The sequence below is a fragment of the Pleurodeles waltl genome, chromosome 5 (assembly GCF_031143425.1).
Source record: "Pleurodeles waltl isolate 20211129_DDA chromosome 5, aPleWal1.hap1.20221129, whole genome shotgun sequence".
Lineage (NCBI taxonomy): Eukaryota > Metazoa > Chordata > Amphibia > Caudata > Salamandridae > Pleurodeles > Pleurodeles waltl.
In genome coordinates this window covers 1,737,353,379-1,737,375,790 of record NC_090444.1, presented here as the reverse complement: position 1 = coordinate 1,737,375,790, position 22,412 = coordinate 1,737,353,379, and the positions used below count along the sequence as shown (strand labels likewise).

General features: G+C 47.2%; 1 protein-coding gene across 2 annotated transcripts in view; it reads left to right on the top strand.

Moving 5' to 3' along the window:
• Positions 1 to 22,412, top strand: part of LOC138296727 (cysteine-rich venom protein latisemin-like) — an 83,427-nt gene that overhangs the window by 43,825 nt on the left and 17,190 nt on the right. For both annotated transcript variants that reach the window (XM_069236130.1, XM_069236129.1), the window contains exons 3-4: positions 11,848 to 11,961; positions 21,454 to 21,544. In XM_069236130.1, the coding sequence (XP_069092231.1) occupies positions 11,848 to 11,961; positions 21,454 to 21,544 (205 nt within the window). The remainder of the gene's footprint in view (positions 1 to 11,847; positions 11,962 to 21,453; positions 21,545 to 22,412) is intronic.

Here is a 22,412-nt window from a genome sequence, read left to right as displayed (position 1 = left end):
TGGTGGGCGAAGGTGCGGTACCTAGGGAGCTGGGACACCAGGAGTCGTTCCACGCAGAAGGGTCGGGCCGAAGATAATGATCTCTGTTTTATCGGTGTTTCGCTTGAGGCGGCTTGATTCCATCCAGCTGGAGATGGCGTGAAGTCCATTGTGGAGGTTGATTTTTGCAGTTGTATGGTCTTTCGTGAGGGAGAGGATTAGCTGGGTGTCGTCTGCATAGGAAACTATGTTGATGTGGTGGGTCTGTGCGATGTTGGCGAGTGGGGCCATGTAAACATTGAAGAGTGTTGGGCTGAGGGATGATCCCTGGGGGACGCCACAGATGATCTCGGAGGCTTCTGACAGGAACGGCGGAAGGCGGATTCTCTGGGTTCTGCCGTTGAGAAATGACGAGATACAGTCGAGAGCCTTGTCGCGGATTCCGGTGTTGTGGAGTCGTGTACGGAGGGTGTGATGACATACCGTGTCGAAGGCTGCAGATAGGTCCAGGAGGATGAGTGCTGCGGTTTCGCCTTCGTTGAGCATGGTCCTGTCATCTGTGGCAGCGATGAGTGCGGTCTCAGTGCTGTGATTTTTTCGGAATCCGGATTGGGTGGTGTCGAGCGCCTTGCAGTCTTCCAGGAAACCAGAAATTTGGGAGTTGACAATTTTTTCGATGACCTTGGCTTGACCTTGGGGAAGGGAAGGAGGGAGATTGGCGGGTAGTTTTTTGGGTCATCTGGGCCCGCCTTGGGTTTCTTCAGTAGGGCGTTGACTTCTGCATGTTTCCAGATTTCCGGGAAGGTGGCTGACTCGAAGGAGCTGTTGATGGTGTCGCAGAGGTGGGGAGTGATGATGTTGCTTGCTTTACTGAAGATGTGGTGCGGGCAAGGGTCCAATGGGGATCCGGAGTGGATGGAGGCCATGGTGTTGGCAATTACTTCTTTATTGACGAGGGCCCAGGTGTGGAGGAGGTTGGTGTTGCTTGGGGAGTTAGGTTCGAGGGTGCCTGTGGTCTGTAGGTGGGTCTTTGGGTGGAAGCTGTTGTGGATTTCTTCTATCTTGCGGTGGAAATGGGTGGCGAGGGCGTTGCAGAGCTTCTGCGAAGGCAGGGGTTCGTTGGAGCAGGACTTGGGGTTTGAGAGCTCTTTGATGATGCCGAAGAGTTCTTTACTGTTGTGAGCGTTGTTGTCTAAGCTGCTTTTGAAGTGGGTTCTTTTGGTGGTGCGGATCAACTGGTGATGCTTGCGGATGGACTCCTTGAGTGCGATGTGGCTTGCTTCAGTAGGATCCTGGCACCAGGTCTTATCCATTCTGCGGCATTCTCGTTTGGAGTTCTGTAGGTCTGGGGTGAACCAGCTGGCCTTGGCGCTGTGGAGGGTGTTTGATGGTTTTTTGAGCGGTGCTAGGGTGTTGGCGCAGTCTTCAATCCAGCGATGCAGGTTGGTGGCGGCTGTGTCGGGGTCTGTGGTTCCTGGCGGCAGGGCCTGGGCGAGGAGGGAGATCAGTTGTTCTGCAGAGATTTTGCTCCAGTTGCGTCGGGGGGGTTGTGTGCGGTGGTGGTGAGTGGCTGGTTTCTGGTAGAAGAAGTGGATGCAGCGGTGGTCTGTCCAGCCGAGTTCGGTGGTGTGGCTGAATGAGACATGGCTGCTGGTAAAGAAGATGGGGTCGAGTGTGTGGCCTGCTGTGTGAGTGGGCAATGTGACGAGTTGTTTGAGGCCGAGGTTTGCAAGGTTGTCCAGCAGGTGGCTGGTGTTGACGTTGTTGTTGTTTTCTAGATGGAAGTTCAGATCACTGAGCAGGATGTAGTCTGCTGAGGCGAGGGCCTGGGTGCTGACGATGTCAGTGATGGTGTCGCAGAATTGTGCTCGGGGGCCCGGGGGTCTGTAGATCAGTGTTCCCTTGAGGGTGGTGTTGACGTGGATGATGAAGTGGAGGTGTTTGGCGAGGTTGAGTGTGCTGGTCGAGACTTTGATGGTGCTTTTGTTGACTATGTTGATTCCTCCTCCTGGTTTATTGGTGCGGTCTCTCCTGGTGATCTTGTAGCCTTCAGGGATGTCAGTGGCTATGTTGGGTTCAGAGGCCGAGTTCATCCAGGTTTCGGTGAGGAAGGCGATGTCCGGTGATGTGGAGCTCCCAGGTCCCAGAGTTCGATAGTTTGTTTATGGATGGAGCGGGTGTTGAGTAGAATGCAGTTGAGGTGATTGTCGGCAGGTCTGTTGTGGCGCTTCAGGGTGCAGGTGTAGTGGCAGGCTTGGCAGGCAAAGGGTCCCTTGGTGGTCCTTGGTGTGGAATGGAAGCAGGCTGTGGAGCGTCCTGGATTGAGGGCGTGGAGGTCGCTGGCAGTGTAGCGGTGTCTGGTGGTGCGGGGGTCCCGATGGCCAGTGGGACTGGTGCTGACCATGGTCCAGGTGCGGACGGGTGCAGACAGGCTTGCCTTTGGCACGCATCCGGCACGCCAGCGGCGCGCCAGCTGAGCAGTCGCGCAGCGACCGCCATTAAGAAGGGGATGTGGGAGGGAGGAGCAGCTGGGAGGTGGGAGCAAATGCAGGTGCAAGGGGGGTGGGGCCGCCGGCACGCAGCGGCGGGATTCAACGGCTCGGGGAGCCGGAGTGCAAGTGGCACAAAAGGGGGCACAAAGCAGCAAAAAAGGAAAAAAGGCGCAAAGCAGAAATTACCAAATTAAAGCAAGTACAACAAATAAAGATAATTCAGTAAACAGTAAGTAAGCACTATGCCTACCACTAGGCACCAGGGATGAGGAGGGCCTCGAACACATGAACAGCAGCGAGGGCGGGGTGGGGGACATGGGGACAGCAAAGTGGTGTTGTTCTCGTGGGGAGCGATCTCTTGACCAAAACAGGTCAGAACTTTAACACTCCGACCGCCTCAGTGGGAGAAACAAACACCGCATAGGTAACCCCCAACAGACAGGTGGAAGACAATGTACCGCCCACCAGCTTTTCTGGGGCGGTACCAACACCATCAAAAGCACGTCGGAAACAGTCTTTGGAAGAGAAACCACTCACCTCTCGACAACCAACGAGGAAACAGGGCGCCATAGAGCCCGAACTACAGGTGTTACCAATCTTGGTGTATCTTCTCATCTACCAGGAGTACCAACGGCAGCGGCGACGACCAGGGTGAGTACTGCACCTAGCACACAGGGGAGGGGAGGAGGAAAAAGAGAGTGACACACGCATGCAACACCCCCACCCACAACAATACACACACACATGTCCAATCACATCACAGATACACCCCGTCACCCCCTTGAAGAACGCAAGGACCTAACGAAATGATTTTAACTAGTGTATTATTCGAACAATCAGATAGCCCAAGAGAACAGTAAATTATCAGTATACAAAAATAGTTACAGCAAGTACACAAGCCCATTCACTGTCCCATGAAATGCCCGTGGACCAGTGGTCCCAAAAAGCATGGGCGAAGCCCACACATGACACCTGACTCGAAACGGAGAGAACACTGCAGGGGCATCAGGTCGAAAAAAAAACAGGCACCTCAGGCGGAAGGGGAGGGGGGCACCTCAGCCGGATGATGGGACAACGCCACTGATCCTCGAGGGGGCTACATGCCCACTGCCTGGTCCTGGAGAGTGCAAAGCCACAGTCTCTCAAGTCTCTCAAGTGGGTCCACTGCCCACTGCCTGGTCCTAGAGAGTGCAAAGCCACAGTCTCTCAAGTCTCTCAAGTGGGTCCACTGCCCACTGCCTGGTCCTGGGGAGTGCAAAGCCACAGTCTCTCAAGTCTCTCAAGTGGGTCCACTGCCTACTGCTTGCTCCGGGGGAGTGCAAAGCCACAGTCTCTCAAGTCGGTGACATGTTCCACTGGTTCGGGAGGGGGCTTTGTGCCCAGAGTGCTTCATCCTGCCAAGGATAGGGTGAGTGGAAGCACCTCTCCACTGGTTCTGGAGGGGGCTTTGTGCCCGGAGTGCTTCATCCTGCCAAGGACTGTGTTAGTGGATGCTTTTCTCCACTGGTTCTGGAGGGGGCTTTGTGCCCAGAGTGCTTCTGCCTGCCAAGGCTAGGGTGAGTGGATGCACCTCTCCACTGGTTCTGGAGGGTGCTTTGTGCCTAGAGTGCTTCATCCTGCCAAGGACTGTGTTAGTGGATGCTTTTCCCCAATTATTCTGGAGGGGGCTTTGTGCCCAGAGTGCTTCATCCTGCCAAGGATAGGGTGAGTGGATGCTTTTCTCCACTGGTTCTGGGGGGGGCTTTGTGCCCAGTGATGCTGCACATGGGGTGTGGCAGTTCCCATTCCCTCACCTAGGTGTCTGAGCCACGAGATTTTCAGGGAACAGGTAGCATGATACTCCATGGAGGCAGAGCCACACTCCACCCAGCGGCGACTTAGGCTGCAAACTGCTGGTAGTGCCAGTGCTGGTGGTGGTGCCTTATGTAGTGTGTGCAGGGTCCAGGACGTCTACTGCAGCCTTGGACGGCTGCCCACTGGAGAAGATGCTGGTGACTGTAGTTGGTGCAGCCACCGTGCAGGTGGCGGTGCAGATGGCGGTGCAGGTGGCGGTCGTTGCGGTGGTGCTCACTGTGGTACAGGTTGCTGGCCTGTCATGAGAAATGGGGGTCACCAGTCTCTCACCAGGAGACTCCGTGCCCTAGGGTGACTTTCCTTTGCTTTTGTGTCCCTTCCCCATCTTGGTAGTCACTGCTGGGACCTTGGCACTGTCCTCTTTGGTTCTGGATGAGGCCTTGCAGGGTGGGTGGTGCGTCTTTTCCCTTTCTGCATGTTGGCCCCTTTTTTACCTTGGCAGATGGCGGAATCGGGTGGTCCTAAGCTTCAGTAGGTGGCACAGCTGCAGCCCTGATGGGTGCCCCCTTCGATCCTCCCGGACTTGCAGGGACCACAATGGATGCCAATTTGGTGGCTGAGGTGCTGGTCTGGGCTCTAGACATCCTGGCCCTAGGGGAAGGACGGGAGGGGGGGAGGTGTTGGGAAGAGGTCAATGTTAGCCAGGAAAAGTTTCTTTGACACAATTGGATGGGAAGATGGAGGGGGTATGGGAGTGGAGGAAGAGGTAGTGGTTATGGGAGGTGTCCGTCTGCTGAGTTTGGGTGAAGGTGCATGGGCTGGAGGTTGTTGTGAGGTGGATGGCTGTCGGGTGGGTGTGTGCCTGCATTTGTGTACTTTGGGAGGAGGGCTCACAGACACACTGGGAGAGGACACAGGGGATATGTGCATGCTTGTGGGGTGGTGATTGCTCGTGAGTGGTGTGTTTTGATGGGCGTGCTGATGATGGAGGCAGTGGCTGAGGAAGTAGTGCATGCAGGTGTGAGTGGAGACGAGACAGGGAGGGAGGTGGAGGATGTGGAGGAGGGGGACACAGTGGAGGAAGTGGATGTTTGTGTGTCTGCATGGGTATGGTGCTTGTGTGAGTGCCTGTGGGATGTGTGGTGCATATGTTTGCCTGAGCCACTTTTGTGTGTTGATATGTGTGCATGCTGGTCTGAAGGTGTGCTTGGGATAGGTTGAGGTAGAGGGGATTGGGTCTGGGTAGAGGAATGTGGTGGGGGGAGGTTTGACACAGGGACAATGGCTGCCATCAGTGCTGACGCCAGAGCCTGAAATGCTCTCTGTTGGGCCGCCACGCCAGAATGAATGCCCTTTAGGTATGCATTTGTTTGCTGCAAATGCCTCTCGACACCCTAGATGGCATTCAGAATGGTTGACTGCCCAACAGTGAGGGATCTCAGGAGGTCATTAGCCTCCTCACTGAGGGCAGCAGGGCTGACTGGGGCAGGGCCTGAGGTGCCTGGGGCGAAGGAGATGCCCACCCTCCTGGGTGAGTGGGCACGGGAAACACGCTGAGGGGCTGCTGGAAGGGCAGTGCTGGTAGTGGGGGTGGCGGCTGTACCTGTTGTTGTCTCCCACCCAGACACCTCGTAAAGCGCGCAGAGTCAGCTGAATGACACTGTACTCACCCCCTTGTGGCTGCTGTGATGCCCTCAAGCACCCATCCAACCCCGGATATGCCACTGTCAGGATCCGGAACATCAGGGGGGTCGACGGGCACCTCTTCCACATTGGAAGGTCATCCCTAGCTAGGCCTCTGCCGTCTTCCTGCTCCAGCGGTGCAGGTCCTCCCTTCTTTTGTGGCAGTGGGTGCTCCGTCTATGATAGACCCCCACGGCCCGCACTTCCTTGTCAATGGCACACCAAATACCCTTCTTCTGGTGGGTGCTGACCTAGAGGAAAGGCATAGGATGAAAGGAAATTACTCCCCGTCCGGTTCATCATACTCATTGCCCACCACTTCCCACCCATGACCTGACTCACATACACTCACAATCCTCTCATGCAGGCCTCAGCCCCCAAACCCACATGTATTTTCCATCCACACCACTCAGTACATTCATGTCCCACGCATCATGCTCACAGTGTACTCACCTGTTTGTCTGGAGGACCATAGAGTAGCGTGTACTGGGGGAGGACCCCATCCACTAGTCTCTCCAACTCCTTCGAAGTGAAGGCAGGGGCCCTTTCATCAGACACTCGAGCCATTGTCGCTTCCAGACACAGGGCACAGCAGCACTTGCAGTGTAGGTCCTCTCCTGTTAAAGGTCAGGTAGCAAGTGAGTGAACAGATAGAAAATGGCAGTCACGTCCGCAGTGGTGCATACCGTCACTGCCGGCGTACATCGTCATTGGCTCCTGGAACCCATAGGGCCCAATGATAACCAATGCTGAATTGCGCGGCGGTCTTCGACCTCCTACCGCGACGCTGCACAACGCCACAGCAGTTACCTCTTTCCCCTTGTCCCTCCTTACAGGTCAGGGAGCCACCATTTCAGGGAGGCACATGCATAGCACCTAACTGCGTCACAGCACATTTGGGCAGAAATATGGACAGACAACGCCACACACAGATTTACTCACATTACTGCAAAAACCACTTGTGCAACCTATGTGGTACATGACCCTCTGCTCACCATTCTCCTCCATAGGGCACATCCGCTGGGGCAGATGATGAGATGGCGTCATCCTCCGGTGTACAGACCCCTGGTGGACCTGTCGACAATGGAAGACAGACACATCATTATCACCTACAGACTTGATCGTGCCACAATCCAAGAACTGTGTTCCCAATTGGAGCCTGACCTGATGTCAGCTATCCGCCATCCCACAGGTATTCCCCCTCTAGTGCATGTCCTGCCAGTGCTCCATTTCCTGGCAAGTGGTTCCTTACAAACAACAGTGGCCATGGCATCAGGGATGTCTCAGCCAATGTTCTCTAACGTGTTGACCAGAGTGTTATCTGCCCTGCTGAAACACATGTGCAGCTACATCGTTTTCCCCCAGGTGGAGGATTTGGCCACTGTAAAAGCTGACTTCTCTGCCCTGGGAAACATCCCCAACATAATTGGTGCCATTGATGGTACACATGTGGCATTTGCCTCCCCCCCCCCCCCAGGAATGAACAGGTTTACAGAAATCGAAAAAGCTACCATTCAATGAATGTACAGATGGTGTGTTTGGCAGACCAGTACATCTCTCATGTGAATGCCAAGTATCCTGGATCTGTGCATGATGCTTACATTTTGACGAATAGCAGCATCCCTTATGTGATGGGGCAACTCCAGAGGCACCGGTTGTGGCTAATAGGTGAGCCCATGGTCCCCACACAGTATGAATAGGTGTCTGGGTATGGGGTAGTCCCTAAGGGTTAGTGTGTGATTTCCCTCGACATTTGCAGGTGAGTCTGGTTACCCCAGCCTCTCATGGCCACTGACCCAAGTGAGGAATGCCAGGACAAGGGCAGAGGAACGCTACAATGAGTGACATGGGCGAACTAGGCGTATTATTGAGTGGACTTTTGGACACCTGAAGGCCAGATTCCGGGGCCTCTATCCAACAGGTGGCTTCCTATACTACTCACTGAAGAAGGTGTGCCAGAAAATCGTGGCATGTTGCATGTTGCACAACCTGGCTTTGCGACGCCAAGTGCCTTTTCTGCATGAGAATGGGCCTGATGATGGTATTGTGGCAGCTGTGGAGCCTGTGGACAGTGAGGAAGAGGAGGCAGAGGAAGAATATATTGACAACTGAAACAACATCATCATGCAGTACTTCCAGTGAGACACAGGTAAGAGACTGGCACTGCTCATCTCATATCTGACTACTGTAGGAAATTGTATAAGTCAGCCTCTTAACCTCTGTGTATGGACTCTGACAGTTCACTTTGGCTTTCCATTTCACAGATCTGGGTACCTCATTCTGCCATCTGCTATGTTTACTGCTGCCCAACAACTGTTATTCATTGGTATGTGCAAATGAACATTAACCTTGATATTTTTCGAAGAAGTTGTAATAATACATTTGTGAAAGTACAGACTGACTCCAGATTGTTTTGTGATTCAAGGGTGTTTATTTATGGGCTAATGTGTAAAGGGGTATGTGAAAGGGGCTGGGGTGATGGTGGAGGAATGTCCTTGGTAGAGTCCAGTCTCTTGGTATCACAGGTGCATTGTCCAAGGGGGCATAGGAAGTGGAGCAATGGCAGTTCAAGGTGGACAGGGTGACATAGTGGGACAGAAGGGTGACAATCAGGAGAGTTTTATTTCCTGGTGGGGGTCATGGCAATGTTCTCTGACTTGTGCCTGGATGATCGTGGGGACCATTTGCGAGGTGGTTCTCCTTCTGCAGGGGGTGGGGTGCTGGTGGCCTGTTGGTCCTGTGGCGGGACCTCCTGTCCACTAGCACCGGCAGACGTGGAAGGCTGTTCATCGTTCAGGCTGTTGTCTGGGGCACGGTGGTATGCCACTGTCTCCCTCATGGTGTTGGCCATGTCTGCCAGCACCTACAATGGTGACCAGGGTGGTGTTAATGGACTTGAAGTCCTCCCTGATCCCCAGGTACTGTTCCTCCTGCAGCCGCTTGGTCTCCTGAAACTTGGTCAGTACCGTGCCCATGGTCTCCTGGGAATGGTGGTATGCTCCCATGATGTTTGAGAGTGCCTCGTGGAGAGTGTATTCCTGGGCCTGTCCTTCCCCTGTCGCACAGCAGTCCTCCTAGCTTCCCTGTTATCCTGTACCCCAGGTCCCTGATTGGCCTGTGTTAGTGGGGTTGCCAGGGGTCCCTGTAGTGGTCGACACACTGCTGCTTGACGTGTCCTGGGGACAGTGGCATGGGCCCGCTGGGTGGGTGCTGTGCTGGTGTTTCCTGAGGGGGGAGGTTCAGTGGTGGTTTGGGACTGTGGCAGGGGGACCCACTGTCCGGAGGTCCCCGATAGGCCGGGCTGGTCATCTTGATCCAGGCATGCAGAGCTGCTGTTGTCACTGTGGGCCTCTTCTGTGGGGTGACTGGATATGGCTGGCACCACCTGTTGGGTGATGTTGTGTAGTGGCCCTGTTGGGGTGTAAATGCATTGTTATTGTATCTGTGTGTGCCATCTTGTGCAATGGGTGTGTTTCACTCTACTCCTGTGCTTGCAATATCGCCTTGGCCCTTGTGTGAGTGGTGATTGTGTGCCCTGGGTGAGTCTTTCCCTTGGACATGCTTTGGTGATGGGTGTCCATGCAGGTCTGTGATGAGGGTCCATGCATTTTTGTCACATGCAGGGCTTGGTATTAGGATTTGTGGATTGTGATAGTGGGGTATATGTGAGATGTTGGAGTGATGGGTGTGAGGGTAGGGGTTGGGGTTTGTGTTGGCATGCAGGTAGGGTGGGGGGATATCATAGTAAAGATATGGCTTACCAGAGTCCAGTCCTCCTGCTACTCCTGCGAGGCCCTCAGGATGCATGATCGCCAAGACTTGCTCCTCCCATGTTGTTAGTTGTGGGGGAGGAGAAGGGGGTCCACCCCCAGTCCTCTGTACGGCTACCTGGTGTCTGGATACCATGGAACGTACCTTCCCCCATAGGTCGTTCCACCTCTTCCTGATGTCATCCCGTGTTCTTGGATGCTGTCCCACTGCGTTGACCCTGTCGACAATTCTCCGCCATAGCTCCAGCTTCCTTGCAATGGATGTCTGCTGCACCTGTGATCCGAATAGCTGTGGCTCTACCTGGATGATTTCCTCCACCATGACCCTGAGCTCCTCCTCAGAAAACCTGGGGTGTCTTTGAGGTGCCATGATGTGGCGTGAGTGATGTGTGAGGTGATGTGATGTGTGGGGTGATGTTTTGGGGTGTGTGGTGTTTTGTGCGTGGATGGTGTATGAGTGATGGTGTTGTGTGCCTCTGGATGCTGGTGTTGGCTTTGCTTTTCTCTCTCTCTGCTTCTTCCACAAATTTCATTGTAAGGGGTTGTGGGTAATGTGGGTGTGTGTTTTATAGTGGTGTGAGTGTGTGGGTGTGGTGTGTGTATGTGTGTCAGGTGTGTGTATTTTGAATTATCCAATGTGGTTGTGTTTTGTAAATGTGTGTGTATTTTGAGCGTGGGTCGTGATAGTTTGGGCGTATTTCTGTTGGTGTGACGGTGTGGATTTTGGTACCACCAGTTTATCACTGACCTTTGGTATGGCGGACTTGTGTGGGTGTCTGTATTGTGGAGGTTTTCTAAGTGTGGGTCATAATACCCATAGTGGATTTCTGCCACGCACACGGTATGTTGGCGGCCGTCAGCACGGCAGTCAGTGTACTTTACCGCCAGGGTTGTAATGAGGGCCATAGTTTTTACTACTCACTGACAAAAAAGAATACCAGATATAAGTTTAAATTAGAGAGAAGACAAATAAAGAGCTGTTCAAACACTATGTTGTACCTAGATGATGGCAACACTCTCCTACCAGGTTGCAGACTCCCAAAAGGATTCCCCGAAGAACATCCAAACTTCGGTGGCACAAATCATTTCAGGACTTAGGATATAGGTCCAGATCTCTCCAATGCTTATTAAATGTTATTGGATGCTCTACCTCACTCAGCGGATGCAGACTTTTTCTGTCACAGTAATTTCAGGTGCAGTGAGATTCCGACATACATGTGATTGCGGCTGTGCAAAAATAGTTGTTTTACAGGGGTTGCTTACTACTGTGGCACTCCTACTCACGATCATACATTACTATTGAGTACACTTACCCCAAGCGGATATTATTAAAATCTGGCAAGCATATGACCCTGGTAACCAATCTTGGTCATACTTAGAGTAGGCCATAGATCATCCAATCCTAACATCGACAAGACTTGCTCTAATCTTCCTTACCTACCTACCTCAAGAAAAAGGTAAATTGAATAAAACTTAATTAATGGCTATACTTCTCCTACCTTCCAAAAATATAGCAAAGAAATAGGGCTTTCTAGAGAAGGAGTTACATAAGAACAATCGGGGTCAAGCAGGAGAAAAAAATAAACATTGATTTACAGTATATATACACCCAGGAGTGTTGTGTTATTAACCACAAATTACTGTGCAAATATTATTATTATGAGAATACTTTTTACATTTTTACGTACTAAACATAAAGAAGCAAAATATCTTTCATGAAAATAGGAAATTTTATTTTCAAAGCAAAATAAACTTTACATGTTTTTTTACTAGTCTTCCAACTCAAAAAGCTATGTGTACTCCAATATGTAAACATATTTTATTCTACATATTAAGTGACTCATGTGAATAACTGTATAACAATATGAAATTGGCACAGAGCTACAGGATTTAGTGGCATTTGCAAAAAGAAAACCCTGTTCCTAGTTCTTGTAATTATTGCAGACCTTGTCTACATCCCATTAAGCATGATGATCACATCTGAGCACTGACATGAAACCTATCAGGCTGATAGTAATTTATAGCTTGAAATTGGGAATCCTAAAATACAACCACTGCCATTATATACTATAATCTTGTGTAACTATCTTGCATTGTGATTTATTTTTGTAAAAATGTATTTCTTGTAGCAATTTTTAGGAGCACTGGATACGAACAATGAAAATGTTCAAAAAGAGATCGTTGACACAATAAATACCTTGAGAAGAAACGTGAGACCACCATCGCGAAATATGTTACAAATGGTAAGACTTTATTTTTTATTTTTAAACCACGCTTTAATTGTGAGACAATTATAAATCAAATAAATAAATTATATCAAACTGAACATATAGTTTTCAGATCTCGCCCACAGGCAGCTGTAGCTGTTTGTTGAAAAGCTGATATCACCAATACAGACACGTCCATACATATATACATACATTGAATGCAGAAAAGTGAGATTTTGTATAGCCCTTTTCAGCCATTGGCTGTTCACAGTATTTCTATAGTTTGCTATTAGCTGGGTTGGGCTGTCCATGCAGCAATGGCATTTGGTGAAATGCTATATTGGTCTTTAAGTAATTATCTCCATTACCCCATTACTGTTCTGCCACGATCCTTCACTGTGTCTGTTCCCCCTTGTTAGACCTGACAGCCTTAGGGTAGTCACCCCTAACTTTTTGCCTGCCTCCCTCCACTTTGTGGACACTGTTTTTGCTGGTTTTTAGACTCTGCGCACTTTACCACTGCTAACCAGTGCTAAAGTGCATATGCTCTCTCCCTTAAAACATGGTAACCTTGAATCATACCTGATTGGACTATTAATTTACTTATAAGTCCCTAGTAAGGTGCACATTATGTGCATAGGGCTGGTAAATTAAATGCTACTAGTGGGCCAGCAGCACTGGTTGTGCCACCCACTTAAGTAGCCCCTTTTCCTTGTCTCAGGCCTGCCATTGCAAGGCCTGTGTGTGCAGTTTCACTGCCACATCGACTTGGCATTTAAAAGTTCTTGCCAAGCCTAGAACTCCCCTTTTTCTACATATAAGTCACCCTTAAGGTGTGCCCTCGGTAACCCCTAAGGCAGGGTGCTGTGTAGGTAAAAGGCAGGACATGTACCTGTGTAGTTATATGTCCTGGTAGTGTAAAACTCCTAAATTCGTTTTCATACTACTGTGAGGCCTGCTCCCTTCATAGGCTAACATTGGGGCTGCCCTCATACACTGGTGAAGTGGCAGCTGCTGATCTGAAAGGAGCAGGAAGGTCATATTTAGTATGGCCAGAATGGTAATACAAAATCCTACTGACTGGTGAAGTCGGATTTAATATTACTATTCTAGAAATGCCACTTTTAGAAAGTGAGCATTTCTTTGCACTTAAATCCTTCTGTGCCTTACAATCCACGTCTGGCTGGGCTTGGTTGATAGCCCCTTGTGCATTCACTCAGACACACCCCAAACACAGGGTACTCAGCCTCACTTGCATACATCTGCATTTTGAATGGGTCTTCCTGGGCTGGGAGGGTGGAGGGCCTGCCCTCACACAAAGGACTGCCACACCCCCTACTGGGACCCTGGCAGACAGGATTGAACTGAAAGGGGACCTGGTGCACTTCTTAGCCACTCTTTGAAGTCTCCCCCACTTCAAAGGCACATTTGGGTATAAAACAGGGCCTCTGCCCTACCTTATCAGACACTTGCTGGAGAAGAAACCTGAACCAGAAACTACATCCTGCCAAGAAGAACTGCCTGGCTGCTCAAAGGACTCACCTGTCTGCTTTCTACAAAGGACTGCTGCCTTGCTGTTGCCCTGCTGCCTTGCTGAACTCTTGTCTGGCTGTGAAAGTGCTCTCCAAGGGCTTGGATAGAGCTTGCCTCCTGTTCCTTGAAGTCTCAGGACCAAAAAGACTTCTCTCTTTTACTTGGACGCTCCGTCCGTGCGACGAAAATTTCGACGCACAGCTTGTTTCGGGGCGAGAAAAACGCCGCACTCCGACGCTGATCGACGCAACGCTCTTGGGACGATCGAAGATCCGACGCACGGCCTCGCAAGGACAACGCCGCCTGACCTCTAGAGGAGAAATCGACGCGACGCCTGCCGTGAGATCGTAATTTCAACGCGCAGCCCCGCAGATCGAAGTCTAGAGGAGAAATCGACGCGACGCCTGCTGTGAGATCGTAATTTCGACGTGCAGCCCCGCAGACCAACGCGCAGCCGGAGAACAAGCAGGAAAATCCACGCACAGACCCGGGACATCTGGTAATCCCTGCGATCCACAGAAAGAGACTGTCCGCGCGCCGGAAAACGACGCCCGACTTCCCCGCGTGGAAAATAACGACGCAAGTCCGTGTGTGCTGGGGAGAAATCGACGCACATACCCTTTTTCCATGCACCTCTTCTCTTGTGGCCCTCTGAGGAGATTTTTCCACTCCCAACCAGGTACTTGTGCTTGAAAGAGACTTTGTTTATATTCTAAAGACTTTAAGACACTTCATATCACTTTTCTGTGATATTTCTACAATTTTCCATTGCAACTTTATTCTTTTTTGACCTACAATTATCCTGATAAATATTATATATTTTTCTAAACACTGTGTGGTGTATTTTTGTGGTGCTATATGGTGGTATTGTATGATTTATTGCACAAATACTTTACACATTGCCTTCTAAGTTAAGCCTGACTGCTCGTACCAAGCTACCAGAGGGTGGGCACAGGATAATCTTGGATTGTGTGTGACTTACCCTGACTAGAGTGAGGGCTTTTGCTTGGACAGGGGGTAACCTGACTGCCAACCAAAAAACCCATTTCTAACACCCCTCAACCACCAACTCCTTGAATTTAACACTTGAATCTACTGTCAAGACAGCAGAGCACTTTAGAAATGGTGTAAAGTGATCTAATTTCATGGAGGATAAGATAAACATAACAGTTAATTTATTGACTGTAACCATAATCAGTCGCAACAGTCACAAATTATTTTTATCACCAATATAAAGGTCTACTTGCCAAGTTTATTCAGGTGGATCATCGTTTTGCAGCGGGAAAGAATACTCTGTCTCCACCATGGCCAAACCTCTTGAACTGCCTGACTGTATAGGAGCCATTGGTGAAATGGCTGTATGTCCATCTGCCCGGTTTTTATAGACGGGCATGTAGCCATTTTTCACTGTCCATTACCGCCAGTAAAACCGTGGTGGTAGGTGGACCAAAATAACTAAAACTGCCCCTCACCATGTGAGAAAACTCCATGGCCAGGTGGGATTTTTTTTAAAACCAAAACCTACTTTGGAGTTTTTTTTTTTTTAAATGAAACTTTACTATATAGCTCAGTCATGTCGTATGGAGCCTTCTGACAAAGTTTCAATGTCTATTCACAGGAATCATTTTGATGGAGGTTCCTGTGAGTGGTAGAAATGTTCATAGGGCTGACAATCATTTCTAAACTTGAGAGGCCACTGTTCTGTCAGGGCAACAGTGTAATTTACTCTGTCACACTAACGTAGTACAATCTGTTTGCCAAACATTAAATCGGCCCCAAAGCCTTGCTGCATGATTCTGCACACTTTTAATCTGACAATCACTTATTTGTGTAGATGTTACAAGAGGCATCTGGATTCCCTGGTATGATGGCATTTGTTTTCACAATTCTTGAAAACATTAACGTTGTTTTTATTCAACTTTCTCATTAGAATGAGGATTGCCTTTAAAGACACCAGAGTTGTGGCTGCAATTTAAATCTGATGAGTTGAAAGTTGAATAAGAAATAGTCTGGCCACATTTTCAGTTATAAAAGTAGTTTTGATAGATCCCAGGTTCAAGAGTGTGACCAGATGTTTGAGTTGAACACTTTCAGTGCACTTATAATTGCGGTCCTAATAAGCATTTTACTTTCTAATATGCATGTAATTTTTTTAATGATTTACATAGATGAACTTCTTTTTGTTTGATATTGAACCCAGGTGAGGTTAAAAATGGATGATATTTTTATTTGAATCTACATTGAAATATGTTCTGCCTGATTGGTTTAGAAAACAAAAGTGTCAGCAAGTGTTGAAACTAGTTCTCAAATCCAATTGTGTCTGAAACGTGCAAATAACAAATTGCATAGTCTGTGTGAATATCCTCTACTTCATAAAGTCATGGAAGGTGTATGTTTTGTAATCTAGAACTTCCAAGATTAATACTAACTACATATCCATTTCCACCCAAAAGAATGTATATTCATAATGTTTCAAAAGTTAAATTTGAGCTTTTCCAACATCAAAATGGCTTTTTTAAAATGTACCCATGAACTCATATTGTGATTTGGTAATGTGTTACTGAATCACTATTTGGGTTTTAGAATAAATATAGAATCAGTATTTGGAAGGGGCGTGTAAAGGGTGTCCCTTCCAAATACAGATTGTTAAGCTCATGTATTCATTTTTTGCAACCAAAATCCAGTTGCAAAACATTAATATTTTACCACCAAATCAAAAGTGCTGGTAAGCATTTGCAAATGGGAAGAGGTCCCCAAGAGGTACCTTTCCTTTGTGAAGGTAAAAAAAAAAAAAATACGAGCAGGCAGTGATGTCTGGGAGCACTGTCTACTCATAAAAAAATGTTTAGAAAAGTATTCATTATCTTTTTTAAAAAATCCGTTTTACTTTTAGGAAAATTGGCTGCATTTAAAAAGAACAACAATTTCTTTATTTAAAAGCTGTCACAGGCATGGTGGTCTGATAGCCCCAACAGGTCACAATGTCTTTGACTTTAACCAATCATAGAGAGTTTCAATTTGTGACCTACCTCATGCATATTAATTAAATAGGTGAAATTGAAATCACTATGAATCATTATTTTTTATGAACCAACCTGTTAGTACATAGTTTAATTCACAAAATACCAGTTCATTCTGTAGAAGTCAGTGTGCACATTGTATCTGCTTCTAAGGAATGCATATTAGTAATTCCTATTCAGAAATCACACATTGCAAATCATTATATGAGGATTTCTTGATAGGAATCTTAAATTACTAGCCCTTTGGTCCTTTCCTTCATCTATTGGGTTAACAAATAACCATGTTCTGGACCTCCTTAGTGGTGCATGCTGGGACACGATGTGGGATACTTAGAACATGCCTCATAGAGCAACATGCACAGTGGGTTCCTAAGGTTGTGCCGATCAGGATGTGCTGTACTACGGATGGTGCACAATAAGCAAGGTTTGTGTATCTCCCCTTTTTATTCCAAGCCCTACCATTGAAAAAAGGTGCAGCCATTGGTTACAAAAACTAGTATGAGTCTTAAACAAATGCATGTAATAAAGCATTGATTCAGTTTCAAGCATCTATTTTCAATATCAGCCCTATAATCATCAGTTTCTGATGAAGAGGAAGGGGGCAGTAGAGGTAGTTCTAGGTGCTCATCTTCTCCTGTAATGCTAGCATCATGCCAGTGAAAGAAACTGAAAAGTAGACTGAAGATTATGTTTCTAAAGTTTTAGCCTCTGAGAGACTGATAAAGAAAAATACACATCCAAATCCCCCTGGGAGTCATATTATTGATGGTTCTTCTTCCAGTTATTCTGGTGCTTAGAGAAGCACACATTCTGGAGGATATGTCAGAAGAGATGAGGCCAGCCAGGTTATGGACCATGTTAGAGAACTCCTGTGCTTCCTGAAGTTCCAGGTTGGAGGGATGTTCAATTCATTTTTCCTCTTCCTGACAAGCATTTAAATTGGGCTCTTCCATTAAATGCTACAACTAAGACTAATCTTGAGGGAATGGAGTGATTTTGAAATCATTAAAATTACTTGTTTATGCACTGAATTTATGTTCTGGAAAATGCAGTGGAGGTCCTCCCCATACCAATGGAATTGCTACTGACCTAACAAATCTCATTAGTAGTACATAAGTAAATCTGCAGGACTGTACCCCTTTAGATTTAGCAGACAGTAGGTGTCAAGGTGCACTTACCTGGAAATTTTGATGGAACCGGAGTGATGGTAGTTTCCAATGCCATATAACTATTCTGAAGATTCGCAGTATGGAATAAGTGAGAGACAAAGAGACAGGAAATATTGTCCCATGCCTGATTGCATAGCTAGAATTAGTCTTTATGAAGGGAGTTTTGATATCTAAAACAAATAATTGGTTTATATTCAGTGATAATTGGATAACTATACCTGGAAAAACATGGTATATGTCTAACTTTCTACCCCTGGTCTTCATATATTTACTAAAATTTTGATCAGCACTCAATATGGCATAAATATATGCTAATATACCTTTCACTAGATTTGAGAAAATGAATAAATCATAACCAATACAGTTAACCCTTTGTGTCATGAAGGTACAATACAGTTCAGAATCCTAACTGGTGAAAACAAACAAGTGCAATGAAGTTCATATTCCCTAACATATGAATCCTTGTGAAAAAAGTAAGTGCAAATTTATGTTCCCACAATAATTCCCAGCTACAGCAACTATGTAGTACAATTGTCTAGCAAGGATGCTATTAACTGTAAGAAACTTCTACACTGTGCTTTCCTGATGGTGGCAATCATTAGCACGTCTTCTAAGAGCCCTGGGGGCTCAATGGACATATAGGCGGTCATTCCGACCCTGGCGGTCATTGACCGCCAGGGCCGGGGACCGCGGGAGCACCGCCAACAGGCTGGCGGTGCTCCCAAGGGCATTCTGACCGCAGCGGTACAGCCGCGGTCAGAAACAGAAAACCGGCGGTCTCCCGCCAGTTTTCCGCTGCCCTGCGAAATCCTCCATGGCGGCGCAGCTTGCTGATGGCGGTGAGGGGTGTCCTGGGGCCCCTGGGGGGCCCTGCAGTGCCCATGCCAATGGCATGGGCACTGCAGGGGCCCCCGTAAGAGGGCCCCTAAAAGATTTTCAGTGTCTGCATTGCAGACACTGAAAATCGCGACGGGTGCTACTGCACCTGTCGCACCCTTCCCACTCCGCCGGCTCCATTCGGAGCCGGCTTCCTCGTGGGAAGGGGTTTCCCGCTGGGCTGGCGGGCGGCCTTCTGGCGGTCACCCTCCAGCCCAGCGGGAAACACAGAATAACCGCGGCAGTCTTCTGACTGCGTAGCGGTATTCTGTTGGGGGAACTTTGGCGGGCGGCCTCCGCCGCCCGCCAAGGTTAGAATCACCCCCATAGTTCTTCTTATCTTTATTCAGGTGTTTTATAAAAGAGTCCTTTGGAGACATGAGTATTCTGTGGGAGCATTACCCCAAACACTGCACACCCTTCCGTCCTTTTCTTTCCTCAAGCCATGCATGTTCATGATCTCTAAGGAGCACATCACACAGGATCAGTGGTTTTGTGTAAGTGCATCACATGCAGTGTTCTGAAAGATTGAGTGTTATGAAGGATTTCTTCTCTGGCAATATTTTTACTCTAAGAACAAGGTACCTATGATACTGTTATGGCTCAGTACCCCTACTCTGAGTGTATGGCAAGGAAATATTCAAAATTATATCTCAAATGGGGCAACATGCCATATTCCTTTCGGATATGACATGTGATACCATCGAAGAGTAAGCATTCACTTCTGAAGTTTCAATTTTAGCAAAACGCCACATGTGGATGAGGAATTGGATGGCTGATACTTCCAAAACATTTGTATTGTAAAAAATCTCTTTCCTTGGCAAGAGGGTATTTGGCAAACAGCTTGATATAATGGTCTAAAATACATTTAAAGAGATGCAACCTGATTTACCACACAAAGGTAAATCCACATCTGTCAGCCATTCTCACTGTGGCTCCAAGGAGTGTTTTTACTCTTCAAGATCTACCTATAAGAAGTATTTTCAACCTAGTATGGCAGGAAGAAAGTCAGATTGTATCTCCCAGTCATCAAGTCAGAAGATCCAGACAAATTGGGAACCAGAGAGGAGGAGAGTGTTTGAAACAGTGGTAAGCCATATCCAGGCATTTCAGTTGGTCTTGGAAAAAGATGTTACAGACCAATGTGATCAAATTCTATGCTACGCCTGCTAAATCAGTGATGATCTGTATTTCTGTACACAAGAACAAGTCCATAGCAGTCTCTGTATAGGAACAAAGGTTTCAGACCAGTACTGAAATTGGTGGCAGTCATTAAGTGGGTCAGAGTCATCCAGTTTAAGATGGATTGCCTACAGATAGTGATTGTGATGGTAATTGTCAGACATAACATTAGAAAGCCAGCTGCAGGCTCACAACTGGTTCCACCAAGATTCATGGACATGTTCCTGTGCATCTGCCATCCCTCCTCTTGCAGAAAGCATTCACTTTGTATCTTCAAGATGTCTGTATTCCCATCCCAAAAGCTCTTAAGGTTTAGAGGGGAAGATTAGTATCAGTTCTCCATTCTCCCTGTCAACCTCAAATCAGCCCCTACAATATTCACAAAGTTATTGGGTGCTTTGGTGGCTATTCAACATAAAGAATGTATCCTTTTATATCCATAGTTAGATAAATGATTGTTCAACTCTCCCTCTAGAACCTAGTCAATTCAACATAAAGACACTGTTCTGAAAATAATGGCAAACTATGGTTTCCTGATAAATTGAGAAAAAAACTGGATTAGAGCTGACACAGGGTACAGAGTTAATAGAGCCCAACTCTTGGTACAAATGGGCATTGCTTGATCTCCAGAACATAGATATAAAAGAATCTTAGACCATCTCCTTACCACCTTGGGACACAAGAGGTCCCAATAATGGGATCCAGGCTACAGATTGTGAGAAACGTGGCATGGACTCTATCTTTGGTTCCGTGCCCTATTTCTTCTGGGAACTTTAGTGAATCACATTCTCAGAAGTTTGAAAGTAGACTGTCAGAACTTTGATGAGTATCTTTCTTTTGACACCCAAAGACAGTCATCAAATCAAAAGCAACTTTCTTCCGCTTCTTAGACCTCCAAATTTCAAGAAAAAGTCTGCTATCAAAAACCTTTGCAGACCTTACTCTGACTATGTGGCATGCCTTACCTTGCAACTGAAGAGTTGCACTTTCCCTCAAAAACTTTAAAAGCAAGCTAGGGAATTACCTTTTTCCCCCGGTTGAAATCTCACTTTTCAGCACTACTGCCGGATATCATTTATGCACTCAATGATCCAGGAGCCTCCATTTGTGCTTTAACATAATACTCTTGTTCTCCTGAGATTGCATGCTACCTGATCTCAACTTCCTGTTTAAATGCTTCAATTTTTAAATAATAATATTGTCTACAATTGTAAGTAAAACATGAATTTAAATCACCCCACAGTTATTTGAAGTGAAATGGAGGTATATCAAAGATTTAAAAAATCAATAGCAACATTTCCACTACTTAATTGCACTGTGAACCTAATGTCGCCAAGAAGGTTGAGCATCATGCTCATAATACCAGGCCTGTATGTATTTATTTTATACAGCTTGAAAGAGAGCAATGGAGGGCTGAGCAGCTCAAGATATGACATGGATTCCACTGAGCAGGCAAAAGCCTAGATCACAGAAGAGCTAGAAGTGGCTAATGCCGTACAGGGGCTGCTGATTTATGTCAACAGGAAAACTTCAGTTAGAAGAATCTACTCAGAAACCTGTTTTAAATCTATTAAGGATTGCACAGGCATTGAAAGAAGTATAGTCATACTAAAGCTGTACATTATCATTACACAATTATTGTATATAAAGTGGGCTAACAATAATTGTTTTAAATTGAAACAAAATGAACATACAATTAAAGATCAGAAATCTATGAGACATAGCCTTATATTTCTGTTTTTATTTAGAGGTGGAGTGAGGATGTTGCAACTGTTCCCGAACTATGGTTAAAAAAATGTGTCTTCTACCAGGGCCCTGCCAAAGTGAAGACGCTTGATGGTAAGCAAAATTTTATATGAATGTTGGAATGGCCTAACTTTTATTTCTGCCCCACAGTCGCAATTTAGGCTACTTCTTCTTTCATAAAATCTCAAATATTTCTTTCCAATATATTGTATTGATAATGTAAGAACAGGGTGGTTCCGAAACGCAGAGTGACTTATAAACTAAGTTAAGGTCCATACATGTGGGTTTGCTGGCATTTGCAAACTTTTATAAGGCATGCGTCCATGTTAGATGCAGCTTCAAAGTGACTTTTGTCAAGGGGAATGAGCAAATGTATATCTGCAAGGGGGAGGGGAACTTTTCACTGCCAAACATTGCAGGGAGTAGTGAGAGGGCTCACTTCAATGAGTTACTTACTTTCCTGGGAATAAAAACAAGGGTTTTAAAGTGCAATTGCATACTTAGGAAGTGTTTATTGAAAAGTAAAAGTATAAATTTTAAATAACACATGTCAGGAACATGAAATCCATAACGAATCTTGGAAACTGAGGGGATGATTATGAGTTTTGAATACGGAAACATCTGTCCGCCAGACTCCTGAAGAGGAGCTCGCCACAGTGCTTGGAACCTCCACGCCGCCCATTACAACTTTACCATTCAGCTGACAGGTGGAAACCAAGGTTACTGCTGGTCAGCCCAATGGGAAAGGTGGAGCAGCATTGCTGCCAGCTCATAATAGAGCCGGTGGCAATGCTGCTGCACGCAGGGGGTACCAGCACCTTTGAAATGCATACTGCCTGCACAGGCATGGGCAGTGCAGAGCCCCCCCCCCCATGGCCCTTTGCACTTGTTCTCTGCCAGTCTTTTCATGAGTTTAGTGCCACCCGGCTGATTGCAACCTGCACCGTCAGCCTGCCAGGAT